Genomic DNA, 18876 nt, shown 5'->3' with positions numbered 1-18876 from the left:
GTGAAGCTGCGGGACAAAGAAGACGCGTCCACCGGAAAAAACAAGTTGCAACGGACGGGTCGGGTTCGGCTTCGACTGGAAGGACGAAACGGAAAACCACTCTGTGGTCATCGGATGAGAAAGAAGCCCTGTGTCGGGCTTGGATAGTCATTTCTGAGGATCGGCGTTGCGGTAATTGTTTTAACGTTTTTAAAAATGATTTTTAATAAAAAAGTTAAATGACTTACAAATTTATTTATGCATTTTGCAGCGGACTACCAAAAGAGCAAGGTCTTTTGGACAAAGGTTAGGGAGACGTTCTATTCGCTCGTTGGGAGTACAGAGCGGAACGCCGATATGATTTCGGGTCGGTGGACCGAAATCAGAAAATTTGACGGCTTGTTTACTAATCTGTTCAACAGGAACGCCGGTCGTATGAGACCAAGTGGCAGTGATGATTTGGCGGTTTATAATTTCACTGTCGAAGAGTGGAAGCAGAAGTGCCTGCGGAGGTATGGGACGGTGAAGACGTGGGACGATGTAAAGGTGTGGGAGAGGTTGAGAAGGTGTTCTAAGTGGGTTGAGCTGGTGGCGCCGGACCTTGATGCGGAAGTAGGGCCGAAACGGACTAAAACTAGTTCGTCTGGAGCGTATAGCACTTCCGCCGGGTCGGATTGCCGGGTTGGATTCGACCTAAACGTTGCGGGGGAGGAAACGTCTTCACCGCCGAGGAGGCGGCCATCGGGAAGGGACGCCAGGGGGAAAAAACCGGCTGAGGGGGAAGCCGTAAACATCACCGATCTTGTTAAATCCCTCAATAAATTCAACAAAACCATGGAGGTGGTCTCTAATGACAAAAAGGAAAAAAAAGAATGAGAGATTTGGACTTCCTTACAAGAGACTTCAATAACCTAAATCCGGTCGACCAAATGCTGATGGAAAAACAAAAGGAACGTATCCGGAAGAGGTTGATCGAAGAAGACCAAGCCGAAGAATAAGAATAATGTTTTTTTTTAGTACTTTAATTTTTTTTTTAGATATTAATGTGTTTTTTTAATTAATGTGTGTTTTTTTAAATAATTTATGAGTTTTTTTAATAATACGTTTTTTTAATACATTTATAAAAAAATAAAAAAAAAACCGCTCGCGCCCCTCCACACCAGGGCCCGGGGCGCGAGCACCACAACCAACACCCATCTTATCAAGTTTCTCTCTCTGCCACACGTCACAATATTATTGGCTGGAGCCCCCACTCTCGCCCCCCACACCCCTCAGCCTAATAGGGTAAAAGACCTGCAAGTGGCAGTGAACCCGACAATAACCCGAGTCAAGGCTACAGAGGTAGGGTTGGCAGTTGGCTTGGCTTGCCTGCATTTAAACCCAAGGCTAGCTAGCTAGCTTCATCACCAATATATTATTATTACAATTATTCTACAATAAACATTAAGCCATATGTATCCTCTCTAGGAGGCAACTCAAACCTTTTTAAACTCCTCATCTTCTTCTCTATCTTATAATAATTCATTCATTTTAATCACTCACCTAATATGTTGCGTAGTGTCACAAGCTCTAGCTCCACTAGAGGCATCGCGGCCATTGTTGGCGTCGGTCCCAATCTCGGGCGCTCAGTCGCCCGGAAGTTCGCTCACGAAGGATACACCGTCGCAATACTCGCTAGAGACCTCGGTATTCTAACTCTATCATTCAGATCTATAATACCAGCTATTTAGTCTATGTTTAACTGGTCATGAATATTTTAATGACATGACACAAACATTTTTGAGCATAGTTTTTGAAAATGAAAACATTGTTTTGGTATTAAAAAATGGCTAGCTGCGCAGATTGTTTCCAGCTTGGTTCTGTTTGCCTTCTGTCTTGACGTAAATGATAAATACCAGTCGTTTTCAGGGAGGTTATCAAGATTCGCGGACGAGATAGCGAGGGAAGAGAAAGCACAAGTGTACGCTATTCGTATCGATTGCTCCGATACTCAAAGCGTACGAGAAGCATTCGAAGGTGTCTTGTCGTTAGGTTTTGTCGAGGTTTTGGTTTACAACGCGTACCAACCAATTCCATGGCAGTACGGCGGTCCATCCAGCTTCACCGACATTCGTCTAGATTCGTTTCAGAAATCGCTAGCCGTCTCTTCTGTTAGCGCTTTCCATTGTGCTCAGCAGGTACACAATAACTTATAACATATCACATATGTCATTGTTTACTGTTCTTAGTTCTTACACTTTGTTTACTAGTGTTTCTAATTGTAATTGTTATATATATTTGCTCAAACACAATCAGGTGTTGCCGGGAATGGTTGAAAGAGGACGAGGGAGCATATTATTCACCGGATGTGCTGCTTCTCTAGCGGGGGTCGCCGGATTCTCTGAATTATGTGCGCATGCGTCTTTTATATTCTTCGGTTCATCAATCTTATCATAATCTACTCTTTTCATTTTCTACACGTTTTCAGTACGATATTCGTTCAAAAATTCCCATGTCATAAGTATTTTACCAAAGAACATAAGTTCTTGGATCAGCAACTTATTTAATTTGTTACAGAAACGCCTACTTGAGTCCATTTTTTTACCGCAAAAACCTTCTACACGTTTTCAGTATGATATTCGTTCAAAAATTTCCCTGCCATAAGTATTTTATCAAAGAACATAAGTTCTTGGATCAACAATTTATTTAATACGTCACAAAAACCCTTTACTTGAGTCTATTTTTTTACTGTAAAACGTTCTATACATTTTCGGTACGATATTCGTTCAAAAATTCCCATGTCATAAGTATTTTATCAAAGAACATAAGTTCTTGGATCAACAATTTATTATGTATCCAACATAGGATTATACAAACAATACTAATTTTGTTATAAATGTTACATAGGTTGTGGGAAGTTTGCATTAAGAGGATTATCCCAATGTTTGGCTAAAGAATATCATCCACTTGGGATACACATAGCACATGTCATCATCGATGGTGTGATCGGTTCATCTCGGTGCGTTTATTTCCTTTATTAATATTCTTGACATACTATTATATGGCAAATCAGCAGAAGAAAACCAGGTTTATCAAAGTTTGATTGGTTTCGTAATTCTTTTTGAAAGAATGAATCAAAAGATATTTTTTATTTCCTTTGATTGTAGATTCTTCTTGATGGCCATCTTTTGTTGTCATGGTCAACTATCCTTTCAATGATTTTAGAATATGCGATTTCTATTTTCTTAGTTATCTTAAACACTACAAAGATGACTTTCATCATGATCTTTCGAAATGTTTGTAATCCGTCAGTGATTATATGCCAACGGATTACCTTTACAATATTCAATGACGGATTACTGACACAAACCCTATCGATTAACAATGATGGGTGTTGTCACATATCACCAATCGATGACATGTTGTCGTTATGTCACTGATGGGTTGCCGGCGGTCTTTTTTGACCACGTGTTTTGTCGACTGATTGTTGCTAGATGGGAATCCACCTATGCCCATTTGTCAAGCGATCCGTCATATCTCAGTGTGATATGTCATTGATTGCAGATTAATCAACATTGACAAGCAAAAAATTAACTATAAGTTTCTATTTTATTTTTTAAATTAACCTAATACGGTGATCCGTTCATGTGTGTTGATAACATTCCGTTGATGAAAGTTATTTTCCTAGTAGTGAAATGATCATCTATCATCACCAATAACTAACATATAATGTAGTGATCATGCCCTATTTTTTTTTTCTTTTTTCGAGAATAAGAGAACTATAATAGAAACTGATTAGAAGTAACAATCCGGGTCCCGTTTCTTTTTAACTTGTTAGTGCGTTGATATTATTTTTTTAACATCAACTCACACTCTTTAGTTTTAGTCATAAATTACACGCTTGACAACTACCGAAATTGAGCTCAAACCTCTTGTAAAAGTAAAGGCTTATAACATTTTTTGTTACCACTAGACTAAAGACGCTTTGGAGCGTTGATATTGTTCAATTTCTGTCTTTTAAAGCTGGATTATACGTGTAATTGTATATTTTAATACTATATTTTGATACCCTATAAAGTTTTGGATTCAAATTCTTTGTTCCCATCTTTTTCAATCAGAAGCGTAAAGAAAACTCAAAAACCTTCAAACTTTGGTCCCAAACATATTCAATTAGGACAACATGACTAAAACAACTTAAAACCTTAAATCTAATCTAAGCTTCACAGCCCACAAAACGAAGATATTATCAAGACAAACATGAATTTTATTTTGTAAAGCTGCTTTCATACGATAAACGAATCGAAATAAGTAAACTTTAATTACTTCATTTCTAAACAATCGGATGATTAGTTATTTGTTCAATTGTTCGTTTGTTTTATGATCAAAACAAGCGCGGTTTATTTAACGCCCGTTATGGCCCCGACACTAGATGTCTAGTAACAAGCTTTAACCTTTTTATCAATAATTGGGTGAACGCCCTGCTTGCGGTGCGCACATATAATGTATATATGTGTGAACCCTTGGGTGGGCAAAAGTAAAATTGCACTAATTTTGACGTTATTTTACTAATCACGTGAAAATAACGTTAAAAGTGGCGGAAGGTTAATCAGGCATCATGTGGTGGCGTTGATAGCCGAAAGACAAGGGCACATGCACCAATCAGCCGGTGTCCCGATGATTGAGTGTTATGTGTCTTATGTCCAAGGCTTGATTCAAAACTACTATCGAGCCGGGGGTCTCACCGGAAGCAGCCTCTCTATCCCTGTGGGATAGAGGTAAGGCTGTCTACATCTTACCCTCCTCAGACCCTACCATAGCATTGCTATTGGTGGGATATACTGAGTACGATGATGGTGATGATCAATAATTGGGTGACCCCAGAAAAAGTTTAGGAGACTAGTTTGCAACGTCATATTCTGTTCATCATTGGCTAGATCAACTTTACACTACTGGGGCCCACATGCATCTTGTCTTGTGATGACGTGCTACTTTCTGTATCTTTCGTTCAGCCAATTGATCAAGATTGTTTGCAAGGTTGCATCCGTTATTTAGATTGTGAATCAGTTGCATTTTGTATATATGTTTGTATGTATGTTTGTATATAAATAGGAAGAGAGGTATATATATGTATCTATGGTGTGGATACACATTTTATATATTTTTTTTTCTACTGTTGTCTTTCTAAAAAGCTAATCTTTCATAAATTAGTTTAAATATATAGATTTTTTTAAGGAATAAGAATATAGATTTTTATTCAATTAGCAAATGTTAATGAATTTTGATTACATCGAAATAGAAAGCAAGTGGGCAACACGTTGCGCCGCTACCCCTTTTTAAATTCCAAAACCTTATAGAAATTAGGTATAATATTATGGAGGTTATGTTTTGTGACAGAACATGATGTCTTATTTTGGAATACTATTTGTTGCTCACTTGTGCATTCGATTTTATTTATCACATTAGCAAAAGCATGGTGAAATATCATAAAATGACAAACATCTTAGTTTTATTTTACATCAAATCCGTGACTTTTTCGTTAGTTTTATTGCACATCAAATCCGTTTCTTTTTCGTTCTTAGATCGACATGGTTATCTAAATATTATAATCAAAACCCTTATATACTTTGATGGAGTTGAGTAGAAAGTTGTTTCAATATATATACTTGTGGCATGTTTTGGACACTTGGTGTTCATGAACATTATCACATGACTAAAATATAGAAAAACTTGTTTTGCAGCGCATCGTCAATGCCACAAAGATCAATGGTTGGGGAACACGAGAGTGTAGGAGGGGACGGATATATCGACCCTGATTCAGTGGCTCAAACCTACTGGTATTTGCACATTCAGCCTCGGGCTGCTTGGACTCAAGAAATAGATATCCGCTCACCCAACCCGAAATTCTTCTAAAAAGATGCAGCAAACAAATGATCATTGTATATTACTTATCTTTTACTTGATAGTTTGTTTTGTGTTTACTTATATGCGTGATGTTCTTGATTCAACCATTTCAGCTCATAACTTTGGAAATAGAATTTATTGTTGTACAAGTTCCATTACATAGGATGCCCTTGTGTTGGATTTGACTATATATTATTACTTCAAAGTTCAAATTTTATTTAAGTTTGATGGTGACTTGATGATACATTAATGACCAATGATTAGGATGTATACATTTATGTGGAGCATGCCAATTTGGTGGTTTAACTTTTTTTCCCATGAAAATAACTCCTAATCATGTTAATTGTATGTTTCACTTCTATGGTTTCGGATCCATGACATTTTCGGATCATGCCTTAAGTATAGGAAAAGTTCGAGATTGGTGATGACTAATGAGTAGCAGTGGCAAAAAGCTATCGACGGGAAATAGTTTATCGGTAGCAAAAAGCTAAGACGATATGCAGTAAGTCTATTAATCGTATTGCTGTTAGTTGGAAGTTGGAACTAAACTTAGGGTAGGTGCTAATTGTCAACAGGAATGATATTCCTATTTTGAGTTTGTGTGGTTGTTATATTCATTCCATATATCTTTCAGGTAATCCAGTTTAGCACCAATAAGCAACTCACCAAACATATCTAAATAGACATCCTATTTGTTTGCGAGAAAGTTCAACAAGGTCATATTCGAGTGCTACATGTACCCTCACGTTATCAGTTCATCACTGACATCTTCACCAAAGGATTACCTGGTGCTTTTTTTGACGACTTCCGCGCTAGTCTAAGTATCTATGATCATGCAGCTTAGACCTGGGTTGGTGGGGGGGATTAGAATATTTTGCCATGATTATCTCCTAAATCATTGGCCTAATTTATTCAATGTATTTGCATACATTATATTATGAAAGAATGGAGAGAAGTGGCGAAACATATTATCAAATTATAACCTTCTATCAAACAAAGGTTATAAATGTTAGTAGGAATAATTAGTGCTGACAAGAGGTATATAGTTACTAATGATGATAGTTACCTCAACAGGGAATACATATATTTTTTCGTTTTCTGTTAGAAACCGTTAGAGGTGGTTATGCGAGTGTGTATAAGCGGCGCATAGGGAATTCTTTGATAGTAATTTCTCGTTGTATTTCTTCATATTCAGTTTTAATCTTACTAAGATAGAAACAATCAACAGAACCATATTTCATATTAACACCAATGTTACCTAGCATAAAATCACAATAATATTATGGAAAAATAGAGTTGGTCACCGTAAAAGCTCTCATTACTATTTACTGTTAGCTATATATAATGTTTATATATTAGAAAACAATTAATACACAAATGAAAATGGTAGCAAGATTAACATTAAGAATAAGAAAATAAAAATGGGATACATGGTACATAAAGGGAGTCGTGTTCTCATAGGGCACACACAACTAAAGTGTACCACTTGCATAAGACACCTAGTGAATCTCCCAGACTCACAACATGTCAGTCATACCAATAGTGTCATGTGATACACCTTCCTTTAACTTAATTGGTCTACTATTGCCAAGAGGGTCCTTGGTGTTTGCTTCCACTCACTTCTATTTCCTTCTTCTATTTCATGATTGTTGAGTGTGAGGTGTGACCTAGAATTGTCGGCGGTCCGCAATGATTCATAACCCTACTTGGTACTCGGAAAGTGGGATTTCAAATCGATAATTAAATAGATGTCTGCCAGACACGACGTATAGGGGTTTCATCATACCTAGAGCTTGTCCTATTCGCGGCTAGAGTACGTCTATTAGCTACATAGATTGCTTGCTAGATTTGTAAATCATTTTATGACATATGGGAAGAAGAAAAAAAATATTTAATTTTTCACCATATCAAGTGAAAATGAAAAACATTTTGTATTTTAGTGATTTTTTTAAACAAAAAAGAAGTGTTGTGTAAAGGGGGTGGTGGTGATTGGTGAAAAAATGATTGGGCTATCTTGCTTGAAAATAAGACACATGCAAGAGTTAGCTAGTTAAATTGACACTACTGTAAGGAAAAAAAAAACAAATTCTAAATGAAATATATCTGTCTGTAATTACCAATAGAACCTTGTGAGATTAAAAAGATAAATAAATAATGTAATTAATACTTTATCATTGGTGATTATCGACGAATTGCGTTGACCAAGGTCAACCAACACTTACCGATAGAAACTTGACAAGCACCTGTGGAAGAGATACGCGGGTTTCTTTGTTCTTTGGGAAGATACTTACTGATGGCATATACGTCGCTAATTTGCTGACAATACAAGATAAGATATTGACAAGATTTTTGCTAAAACTGTTCAGAACTTTCTTGTGGTGGTTGGATCGACGACGGGGCAGTCTTCTCTAATGTATTTGAGTCCCTTAAGGCGTAAATAGTTCCTACCCGACCTAGTTTTTGACTTTTGTTGACCAAACCCATAAAAGCTTCCTAAAAACCGGCTTGCCCAGCTCTACACACACGTATAAGATTATGTTGCTTCGTAAGGATATGCAAAGTTGGCCCAAACCCATTAAAACATGTCAAAGTCAATTAAGGCCCAATGTATATGTAACCAAAATATGTAAATGTGGCCCAACTTGTTAGATTATAATATTATATGTTGCTTTGTAAAATCTAAACCTACTTGGGTGTCTGAGTGAGCTTTTAAAACTTGCTTGTTTGCTTGTTGAAAAACAAAATGTGTTTGGCAAAGCTCCCCCAAAAGCTTCAAATTGGAGCTTTTCAAAAGTTACTTTTATTTTTTAAAAAGCAAATCAACAAAAAAGCAATTTAAAAAGCTCAGCCAAACACCTAGTTTTAATCCCTCGTATTACATGATTGTTTTACATTATTTATCTATATTTAAGTAAATTTTTGGATTTAAATTTTATTTATTGTAAGGAAGTTAATTATATACTTAGGATTTGATGATGAAAGGGTTTCACAAATAAATAAGATGCTATACCCATATGCTTATTTATGTTTGCTATAGTTAGTTACTTGTAATTGAGACATATACAAGATCTACAAATTTCAACTCGTGACGATGAAATCGAAAACTAAACCATCTAACTGAAAAATACTGCTAGTCACAAATTTCAACTCGTATCGATTCTCATGAAAGCATAAACATATCTGAGTTTGAAAATTAAAATCATAAATTGTCTATTGTTATTACTCATTACAACAGCAGTATTTTATAGTTTGACAAAGACAGAATTCAAGATAAGTTAATGGTAGATTTTCTTAAAAGTTTCAGATCTGTCCTCTTCAACAAGGTTCATCTTCACCTTACCAGGGTGGCTTTCAATACACTTCCACAAATGCGATCTCTCTTCGTCGCATGCCACAATTTTGAGCTTATCCAATCCAGCGAGAGATTGCGGCAACATTTCCAACCCTTCACAACCACTGATATCAATCGCTTGCAGGCTGCTTAGCTTGCCAATTTGTTCAGGCAGTGCAGTTATATCCGAACAATCAGATACATCAAGTATTCTCAGTTTACGGAGGCTTTTGATTGATTCAGGTAGTTCTTTTAGTTTTGTGCAGCAATGAAGGCTCACGATTTCAAGATTTGACAGATTCCCTACTTCATTTGGAAGAGAATCCAACTCTTGGCAATTGGTGATGACCAGTTTCTCGAGACGAACAGAATTGCATAGTACTGCTGGCAGTTCCTTCAGATCGTAACACAAATCGATTTCAAGATATTTGAGGTTTTCCAACGTGTAAGGATACTTGGTGGTACCACTACTGAGAGCATCACCTATCTTGCACATAACAAGGTTAAGTTTTTTTAGAGTCTTCAATGTGAAGATGGCTTGGATAAATGGAGAAACTGAAACGTATTCGAATCTGATTCTATGCACGTTGGATAAAGATTCTAAAACTTGAAGATTGTTTAGTTGAGTAGGATAAACTCCGTAGCCTGTCACAATTAAAACCTTTAGCTTGCTCATTTTCTTGATGAACTCGGGCAGTGTGTAGTTTTCACTCTTTATATTCAATATCAATACTTCAACATTTGGTGCATTTGGATCGTCATTCCATGTAGAACTGAATTTATCATCTGTAGTTAAAGATTGTGAGGTAAGGTTATTAAAGAGACAAGAGGATGCATATAATTATCCACATGTTGGGTGCTAAATAATAGTTGAGTATTAGTTAGGTAGGCAACATTCTCTATTACTGTAAACTCAAAGTTAGAGAACCTTCAAAACAAAAACCGAGTTTAAGAATATAAATGCACGAACCACATAGCCATGTTTGCCTAATGCTTTAACTATAGTACATAGTTATGTAACACTTAACTGCCCTGCTATATCTCACACTCTTACAAGTCACAAGCTCAACATACAAGCAAGGTTGCAAAAGTCGTTAGGCAGACCCTAAACGGCTGACTGGGAAGTTGGGTGTACTCGGAGTACTCGGGGAGTACTCGGAAACGGTGAATATAAAGAAAATTAATTTTTGGATATTAAATATATGTCAATGTCATAAGTATGCTAATATTTATAACAAAGTAACGGAATATCAATATAAATAAGAGAATATATATTTTTAAATACTAAATTATTCTAAAATTTGCTAATCATTAACTAAAAAAAAGTAATATTTTTTTATAATATTATAGAACTATGAATTATATTTTCTTTTTTAAGTCAAAATCGGCCTAAGTTAACCGACTAAATGTGGCTCTGGCTGGGGTTGACCACATTTGATCGATTCTCAGTAACTAGGAGGAGTTGAAGAAACTCTCGTCGGCGCCATACCTTGTAGCGACTACTTGGGGAGTACTCGACCTCGGAGACCTACTTTTACAACACTGCATACAAGTGATTGTGCAGTTCTCATAGTTCAGTGTATGTGTTCCTAGGAAGTTATATGCGTAATATTATCACTTGTAAACTATAATCACACTTTCTTCATATTCAAAATCCTTTGCGCTTTTTCTCTAGAGATTAGATTCTATTAGGATTTAACAAACTTTTCATTGGGTAGGCATAAAAGTGATCACAAACCTGTTGAAATAGATAAGACGCGTGCAATGATGGGTCGTTGAGCCCACCATTCAGGAAAGTCATTGCTAGGGATTTTTACGAACAGCCGTTTTCGATCTGCTTCAGACTCTTGCCTGCTCAGGTGGATGGCCAACTCTCTAAGCATATCATGCTGCGTCACACGATAATGACTACAATGGCCTTCTGGTTCACCTGCTTCTTTTCTGTAACATCATATGCTGGTTAGTTGATCAATGGTTTTAATAGATATAAGCTTAGCCATGTAGCAAAGAAAGAAACTACCCATGAAAGTAACGAACTATATAAAGTCATTATGGGTACAATAACATTATGGAAGAAACTTTGTATTATTTAGTAATACAAAAAAAAACAATAATAATAATAATAGAACTTATATATGCAGAGAATTGCCACATATGTGTTACAAGGTTTTCAGGGTGGAGAATGAGTTTTCAAGGTTTTCATAACCGTTATTCATTTAAGAAGCACTGAGGGTTTATGAATATTTTGAATTAACACGGAGAAGTAAATGGAAAGCCTTCTTTTTGTAGATTATCTTATCTGTTCTAAGTAGAGAATTAATTGTGTAAATCCAACCAAAGTCATGTATATGAGAATGTGGGAGTACCTGACTGGAACAAGATTGACAAGATTTTTTGATTTGAGTATGTTAAGGTTGCCAGAGGCACGCACACCGCCATCATCAAGATGGTACAACTCCACCCACATATCCATGAGAGTGGTACCCGCAATCTGGTCAACCTCAGGAAACAAACTTAAGTCCAAGAAACAATCTTTATGCAACTCACTCAGTGCATCGATACTGGTCCGGAGACAGAGCAGCAGCTGCTGATGAGACTCTAATATGGATTGCATGAGAGTGGATGTCCAAGTAACCTCAGGTTCATTACATAGTGACGCACCAACAACAATTAGCGCTAATGGAATCCGTTTGCAGAATGCAACCATCTGCATCCACAAGCACAAACAAAACCATATGAGAATTAGCAATTTAATTCCTAGCTATATAAGGAAATGTTATTCATCTACCTTGTCGATGAGATCATCTTGGACACTATTAACAGGACTCGAACCACCTGCAAACGCATGATAGCAGAAAAGAGCCTTTGCACTTTCACGGCTCAATAAGTTCAACTCATACGTCGTCGGGTTAAACTGTTTAAACAAGAACCTTGAGGTGGCCAGAATTTTGAATCCTGGTGTTGGGAGCATAAGATCCTGAATACGAGATTCCGGCCAGACATCATCAAGGACCAACAACACTTGACCGGATCCCCTTCGTTTAATTAGGTTCTTGATTTGATTCTTGGCGTCTTGTTCACTTCTAATTTCATAATTATTTATGCCATAATGTATGAATAGGCTTTTGGCAAGGCTCATAAGGCTGGCTTCAGCTGAGACAGTTAAATAGAGGATGTTGTCACCAAATTCTCCTGTCAATATTCAAACAAGAATGATTAACCATTAATAAACGATCTAAACTAGGGTTGACAAATGTAACCACCTAGCTCGGTGATTTTGGGTCATAATAAAAACTTTTTAGGGTTGTTTTTGGTTTAAATAGAATGTTTGATTTGTTACCCATTAAGCATTATCATACGCGCGAAACACGTTAATTGTGCCGTTACGCATTTTAATAATACATAGTTAACCATCGGTCTATAAAAAATTAAGTTAAATCATCTTGACCCAAACTCATCCTAACCTTTTTTTTTTAATTACACATCCTGACCCTAATCCATTCCGACGTAACAACAATCCAAACCAACCCATACATCTTGTCACCTGTGATCTAAAAGAACGTCAAGAAGAATTGTGGGTACCTTTGATATCATCATCGTGACAAAGCATATTGGCCAAAGTAGTCTTGCCAAAACCTGGAGGGGCTGAAACCACCAACACGCGTGTGGTATCCTTGAGCAGCATATGCTTCAATATTGCTAAATGCTGATCCAAACCAATAATGAACTCCGGGAGCTCTGGAACGCCGCACGATTCAAAAGGCCTGTTTCGGTCCAATAAAGCATTGATTCCAGCCAAAGTCGCCGCGGACGCTTCTATATGAAAGAACTTGCAGAGATTGTTGTCCAACTTAGTCAGCTCCTTTGTGTATTTTCTTATCTTTTTATTCAAACTACTGATGCTCGAGCACTTGAGAACGAGCTTCTTCCCATCGTCTAATAGGTCACGGAGCGTTGCCCTCTCATCAGCAGGACGATTCGAGAGTTTGTCAATATCAACGAATGATGGTTCGATCGTTTTCAAGGTTCTTTCGAAGCCTGTGAGTAGTGGTTTGAATTCCATGGGTTGTTGAATCGTGTCTATGACTAGTTTTAGTAATTCACCAAAGACAGCACCTAGAGCTGCTCCTGCAATAAGTGCCTCTGCCATTTGATCACAAATCAATTTGCTAGCTAGGAACTCTTGTTTCTGTCTCTTGTAATTCAAAAGATGGATTTGGATGAACAATATTTGTATTGACTTATGAGTTATGAAGGTTCTTTGCAATTTCTCTCTTTCTTAGATGGATGGTGATACAATAGTAAAATACTAGTGTTGGGACCTAAAGACTTTTTCAACAAATATAGCAAGTCTGAAACAAAGGATATTTTAAAACTTTCTTTATAATAATTATTAATTTATTATACATGTAACAATCACGACAATAGAATATTTAAAGAAAAACAACCAATCATAATTAAAGACTTTTAAAAGACTAAAGGAAGTTTTTTTATTTTTTATTTTTATTTTTTTTACTAACGACGAATTTCTTTATAATAATTATTAATTTATTATACATCACACTTTTTAATTTGAAGATCTTGTTTATGCTAGTTTTAGAGTTTAGCTTGGGTATTTCCCGGTAAATTATACTGTCAAAAGTCGTTAAATAATGACTCAAGGTTTGGATGAACGAATATTTTTATTGGGGTTTGGTTGACTTTTAAGTCGACGTTTAAAGGACCAGGAATTAAGGTTCTTTCTTTTCTTTGTAGATTCTCAATTATTCAGTGGATGGCGACAAAATTCTGTCGGGACACGGTTGTAAGTTGTAACCAAACTTTTTAAAACTTTTTTGGATGTTAATAATAATTTATAATCTTATCACGCGTAGTCAATAATCCCACCTTTCGTCCTATTATTTTTCATTGGACCTCCTTAAATAAAAAGAAAAAAACTTTGTTAATTTTTTTTGAATTTTAAATTGACGTTTTAGGATTTTTGATTGGAATAAGGATACGAGTTGATTGATGTAAAACTTATTTGAAATGGTACTAAACGGTTTGATTTTTGTTAATTGGACGTTTAAACACCATAATTTAAACGCCATTTCACCGTTTGGAGCACCGACAGGGTAATAATGTTCGTTAAACACTCAACATGAACCTTAGAGAAGCAGGAATTTAACACTAGACATGAACCGTTTTGCCTTCAAATAAATATATACTTAACAAAAAATAGCAAAAGAATTTAAAAAATAATAATAAACAAGTTGCTTATATGAACAAGCTATAATTATTGTATATATATATACATAGATATATATTATATAGACCTATTGAATTATTGACTCATTGGACTACTGTTTTCGACACATAGCAAAGGGAGGCCCTGAAAAACTATATGTGACCACATAAAAATTGAAATGTGATTATTTGATGCACCCATTGGTGGCTAGTAAATGTTATGCACAGAAAGGAAAGCCCGTCTACAAACACCTGTCAATCTCGTATATCATCAACCTACAAAAAGCTTGAGATTAATTTGTATTTTACGCTTGATGGTCTCATGACAAGGGGCTGGGTTTGACCTAGTTTGATTATCTTAAGAGGCCCACTGCCATCTCATGGGAGCAGCCGTTCACCTTAAAAAAATTAGTATTTTACGCTAGTGAAAATCCCGACCACTGCCCCCCCTCCCCCCAAAAAAAAAAAAAAAAAAAACTTTGTAATCACCCCTTTAAACTTTTGAAACCAACCCCATGAATTTTAGAAACGACCCCTAAGAAATGCCAAATTTGTAATTTAAATATCTTTTAATTTAAATTTAATAACCTCTAATTATCAATATAACTTATATAGTTATCAATATCCAAATGCTAACACCTTGACGGGCCATCGATAGAACCCATGAAAAAGATTTGGGCCCACGACTGTCTTCAGTTTCAGGTCATTGCAGTCGTTTAGCTTGCTGGGATGCTAGCAACAGTTTGAGTTCTCCATCCTGGCAGCAACTTTCTTGATACTATCCATGTACTTATTAAACTTAGCTATAGTTAGTTAATTACTTATGGTAAAGCCAACTATGAAATCTACAAAATGGAACAACATATTTCAACTCATGCTGTTGAAGTTGAAAATTAAACTACTAACAAACATCTTATTTATAAAAATTTTTCAAATTAAAATCACAAATTTGCCAAGTTATTACACAAACAGTACTTCAAAGTTTGACAAAAACAACATCAAGATAAGTTACTGGCAGATTTTCTTTAAGGTTTCTAATCTGTCCTCCACAACAAGGTTTATTATCATCTTAGAGAGGACACTTTCAAATTTTTTCCACAAATGCAATCTCTCTTCATCGCATATCACATCCTCAAGCTGCACCAATTTGGCCAGAGATTCTGGCAAATCTTTCAACCCCTCACAACCGCTGATATCAATCACTTGCAGGCTGCTTAGCTCGCCAATTTCTTCAGGCAGTGCAGTTAGATGTGAACAATCAGATACATCAAGTGAGCTCAGTTTACGGAGACTTCCTATTGATGCAGGTAGTTCTTTTAGTTTTGTGCAACAATGAAGCCTCAAGTATTCAAGTTCTGATAGATTCCCTAAATTTATAGGAAGAGAATCTAGTTCTTGACATTTGGTGATGATCAGATTCTGGAGCCGAGCAGAACGAAAAAGTTCTTCTGGCAGTATCTTCAGATCATAGCATAAATCGATTTCGAGATCTTTGAGGTTGTCCAACATATAAAGAGACTGAGTGGTAACACTACGAAGAGCATCACCTATCTTGCACATATAAAAGTTAAGTTTCTTTAAAGTATTTAATGTGAAGATGACTTGAATCGATGATGAAACTGAAACATGTTTGAATCTGATTCTATGCAATGTGGATAAAGATCCTAAAACTTCAAGATTGTCTAGTTGAGTAGGATAAGCTCCGTAGCCTGTCACAATTAAAACCTTTAGTTGGCTCATTTTCTTGATGAACTCAGGCAGAGTGTAGTTTTCACTCCTTATATTCATTATCAATACTTCAACATTAGGCGCATTTAGATCATCATTCCAAGTAGAGCTGAATTCTCTATCTGTAGTTAAAGATGGTGAGGTAATTGTTATTAAAGAGACAAGAGGATGCATATAGCTCTAAACAAGTTGGGTGTAAAGAATATAGAGTAGATTTAGTTGAGTATTCGTTAGGTAGTACATAACATTCTCCACAGCTATAAGTATAAAGTAAAAAGTTAAGAGTGACGTTCAATAAGCAACCAATTTTGAGTGCATAAGAGCATTCTCAGCCAACCCCTCATTTTATGTGAGGGATGTTTTTATAATTTATAGAGTGATTCAGGTTGTGAGTGGAAAGTTTTTATATTTTAGAAAAATTGGTGATTTTTCTGTATATTTAAAAAGTTATCGTTCACCCCCTATAATTTTTTAATATATTTTGAAAGTAGTTGTGAGTGAAGGAAAGAGAAAAGGTAATGATAAAAGGTATAAAAAGTAATATTTAATTGAAATAGAGAGAGAAAATGTAGTGAGTTTTAGTGTAATTTTTGGTTTAGGGATAGGGGGATGGGATGAGAATGCTCTAACTACTAGAACCACATAGCCATATATATATAATATTCATTAAAAAATCCAAAATGATTTATAATGAAGTGGCGGGTAAGCGGGCAATAAGCCGCGTCGCAACCCCTACACAACCGCCTCGCTCTTTCTCTCTCACGCTATCTGACAAGCATAATGTACTTCGAATTTGATTTTGTTATTTATTTATCGTGCTCTACAAAGCATGTATGTAATGTAATAACTTGTAAACTGTAATCACACTTTTCTTACTTTCAATATTCTCTTCACTTTGTCTAACAACATTAAATTATCTTAGGATTTAACAAAGTTTTCTTTGTGTAAGCATAAAAAATATCTCGAACCTGTTGAAATAGATAAGATGCGTGCATCGACAGGTTGTTTCCACCATTTGGGAAAGTCATCGCGATGGATTTCCGTGAACAGTCGCCTTCGTTTTGCTTCAGGCTCTTGTCTGTTCATGTAGATGGCCAACTCTCTAAGCAAATCATGCTGCATCACACGAAACTCACTACAATGGCCTTCAATATCAGCTACATCTTTCCTATAACATTAGATTTTGGTTAGTTGATCAATGGTACAATAAAAACCTTTTTCAGAATACGGAGTACCTGATTGGAACAAGATTGATGAGATTTCTCGATGAGAGCTCATTAAGGTTCACACTGGCATTCGTCCCCTCATCATCAAGATCGTACAACTCCACCTGCATATCCATTAAAGCTGAACCCGCAATCTGATCATCCTCAGGAAACAAACCTAAGTCCAAGAAACAATTTTATGCAACTCATCCAATGCATCGATACTGGTCTGGAGACAATCCAATAATTTTTCATGTGATTCTAATATCGATTGACCTTCAGACCATTTGTTGTCATGGGATCTCCATATGACTAAAGATTGACCGCGTAGTGATCTACCAACAACTTCTAGGGCTAATGGAAGTCCACTGCAGACTTTGACCATCTGAATCCACAAGCACCAAGAAAACCGCATGAGAATGTTACCATTTTAATTTTGAGAAAAAAAAACATGTTATTCATCTACCTTGTTGATGATATCATCTGGCACATTAACATGACTTTGGCCACTTGCAAACGCGTGATAGCGGAAAAGATTCATTGCATCTTCATCATTCAAAATCTTCAATTCGTAGGTGGAGTTAAACTCTGGAAATTTGTACCTCGATGTGACCAGAATTTTGTATCCTGGTATTTGGAATTTAAGATCCCAAATAACAGATTCAGACCAGACATCATCTAGGACCAGCAGCACTTTATCTGATCCCCCTTTGTTTAATTAGGTTCTCGATTTGATTCTTGGCGTCTTCTTCACTTCTAAATTCATTGTTATTTATGCGATAATGGTCATGTAGGGTCTGGCCAATGCTTTTTAGACTGGTCTCTTTGGAGACAGTAACATAGATGATATTGTCACCAAACACGCCTGTCAATATACAAGCAATTAAGATCCATGAAACCCATGTTGCAACCCAGAAGTTAACCATCTAAACTAGGGTGTTCAATGAAGAGAATTTCAAATATTCGACTAATTCGAATACTAATCGAATTTGTGTGGATTCGATTCGAATTCAATCAAAAAATATATATTTTATTTATAATTTTAAAGCCACCACAAGTTTGAGTTTTTATCAACAACAGATACAAATCTATGAAGTTAATAAACCATTCAAAATTCAGAGTTACATCATCCAATTTTTTACTCTTTAGAACTTAAAACTTCTAGAATTTTTTGTATGTATGTGTGTGTGATAAAAATAAAATGCAGTATCTTAATTCAAATTTCGAATCGAACTGAAAATCACCAATTTGTATTCAATTGCCGAAATCAAATTGAGTTCAAAGTTTTGAAAATCGAATTCAAACCTTGAAACTTAATTATGATTTGAATCGAATTTCGAGTTTTTCTAGTCCAGTTCCGATTTTGAACACCCATAATCTAAACAACAAAAAGAATTGTGGGTACCTTTGATTTCATCATGACAAAGCTTCTTGGCCAAAGTAGTCTTGCCAAAACCTCCATGGCCCAAAACCACCAACACCCGAGTTTCATCCTCAAGCAGCCTACGCTTCAAGTTTATGAGATGC

The 18876-nt window shown here is 36.0% G+C and overlaps 2 protein-coding genes and 1 pseudogene across 3 annotated transcripts; 1 reads left to right on the top strand and 2 right to left on the bottom strand.

Annotated features, from left to right (window-relative positions):
• The first annotated feature begins 1524 nt into the window (after positions 1-1524).
• Positions 1525-5946, top strand: LOC143628791 (uncharacterized). Its single transcript, XM_077098276.1, has 5 exons — positions 1525-1665; positions 1888-2156; positions 2275-2368; positions 2866-2977; positions 5697-5946. The coding sequence occupies exons 1-5, from the start codon at positions 1527-1529 to the stop codon at positions 5866-5868; spliced, it is 786 nt and encodes a 261-aa protein (XP_076954391.1). The 5' UTR covers positions 1525-1526; the 3' UTR covers positions 5869-5946.
• Positions 5947-9104: 3158 nt separating this feature from the next.
• On the bottom strand, positions 9105-13340 carry LOC143628710 (putative disease resistance protein At5g66900). Its single transcript, XM_077098215.1, has 5 exons — positions 12773-13340; positions 11979-12382; positions 11557-11897; positions 10929-11131; positions 9105-9976 (listed from the first exon to the last, which is right to left on the bottom strand). Exons 1-5 carry the CDS (start codon positions 13338-13340, stop codon positions 9135-9137), a joined length of 2358 nt encoding a protein of 785 aa, XP_076954330.1. The 3' UTR covers positions 9105-9134.
• A 2037-nt stretch (positions 13341-15377) lies between these two features.
• On the bottom strand, positions 15378-17752 carry LOC143628790 (putative disease resistance protein At5g66900; annotated as a pseudogene). Its single transcript, XR_013152820.1, has 3 exons — positions 17380-17752; positions 17113-17312; positions 15378-16266 (listed from the first exon to the last, which is right to left on the bottom strand). The product of XR_013152820.1 is annotated as a putative disease resistance protein At5g66900 (transcript).
• Between the last annotated feature and the right edge of the window lie 1124 nt (positions 17753-18876).

Source organism: Bidens hawaiensis, unplaced genomic scaffold (genome assembly GCF_021521415.1).
Source record: "Bidens hawaiensis isolate Kalapana, Puna unplaced genomic scaffold, B.hawaiensis_p1.1 tig00005061_1, whole genome shotgun sequence".
Lineage (NCBI taxonomy): Eukaryota > Viridiplantae > Streptophyta > Magnoliopsida > Asterales > Asteraceae > Bidens > Bidens hawaiensis.
Note: the sequence above shows the minus strand (reverse complement) of the source record. Positions and strands in the feature narration are given on the sequence as shown.

Bases quoted from the DNA above. Each gene is read 5' to 3' on its own strand.
- LOC143628791 (XM_077098276.1), top strand. From the start codon at position 1,527: ATGTTGCGTAGTGTCACAAGCTCTAGCTCCACTAGAGGCATCGCGGCC. The intron at 1,666-1,887 runs GTATTCTAACTC...AGTCGTTTTCAG, and splicing joins AATACTCGCTAGAGACCTCG to GGAGGTTATCAAGATTCGCG. The intron at 2,978-5,696 runs GTGCGTTTATTT...CTTGTTTTGCAG, and splicing joins GGTGTGATCGGTTCATCTCG to CGCATCGTCAATGCCACAAA.
- LOC143628710 (XM_077098215.1), bottom strand. From the start codon at position 13,340: ATGGCAGAGGCACTTATTGCAGGAGCAGCTCTAGGTGCTGTCTTTGGT. The intron at 12,383-12,772 runs GTACCCACAATT...GAATATTGACAG, and splicing joins TCACGATGATGATATCAAAG to GAGAATTTGGTGACAACATC. The intron at 11,132-11,556 runs GTACTCCCACAT...ATGATGTTACAG, and splicing joins GTCAATCTTGTTCCAGTCAG to AAAAGAAGCAGGTGAACCAG.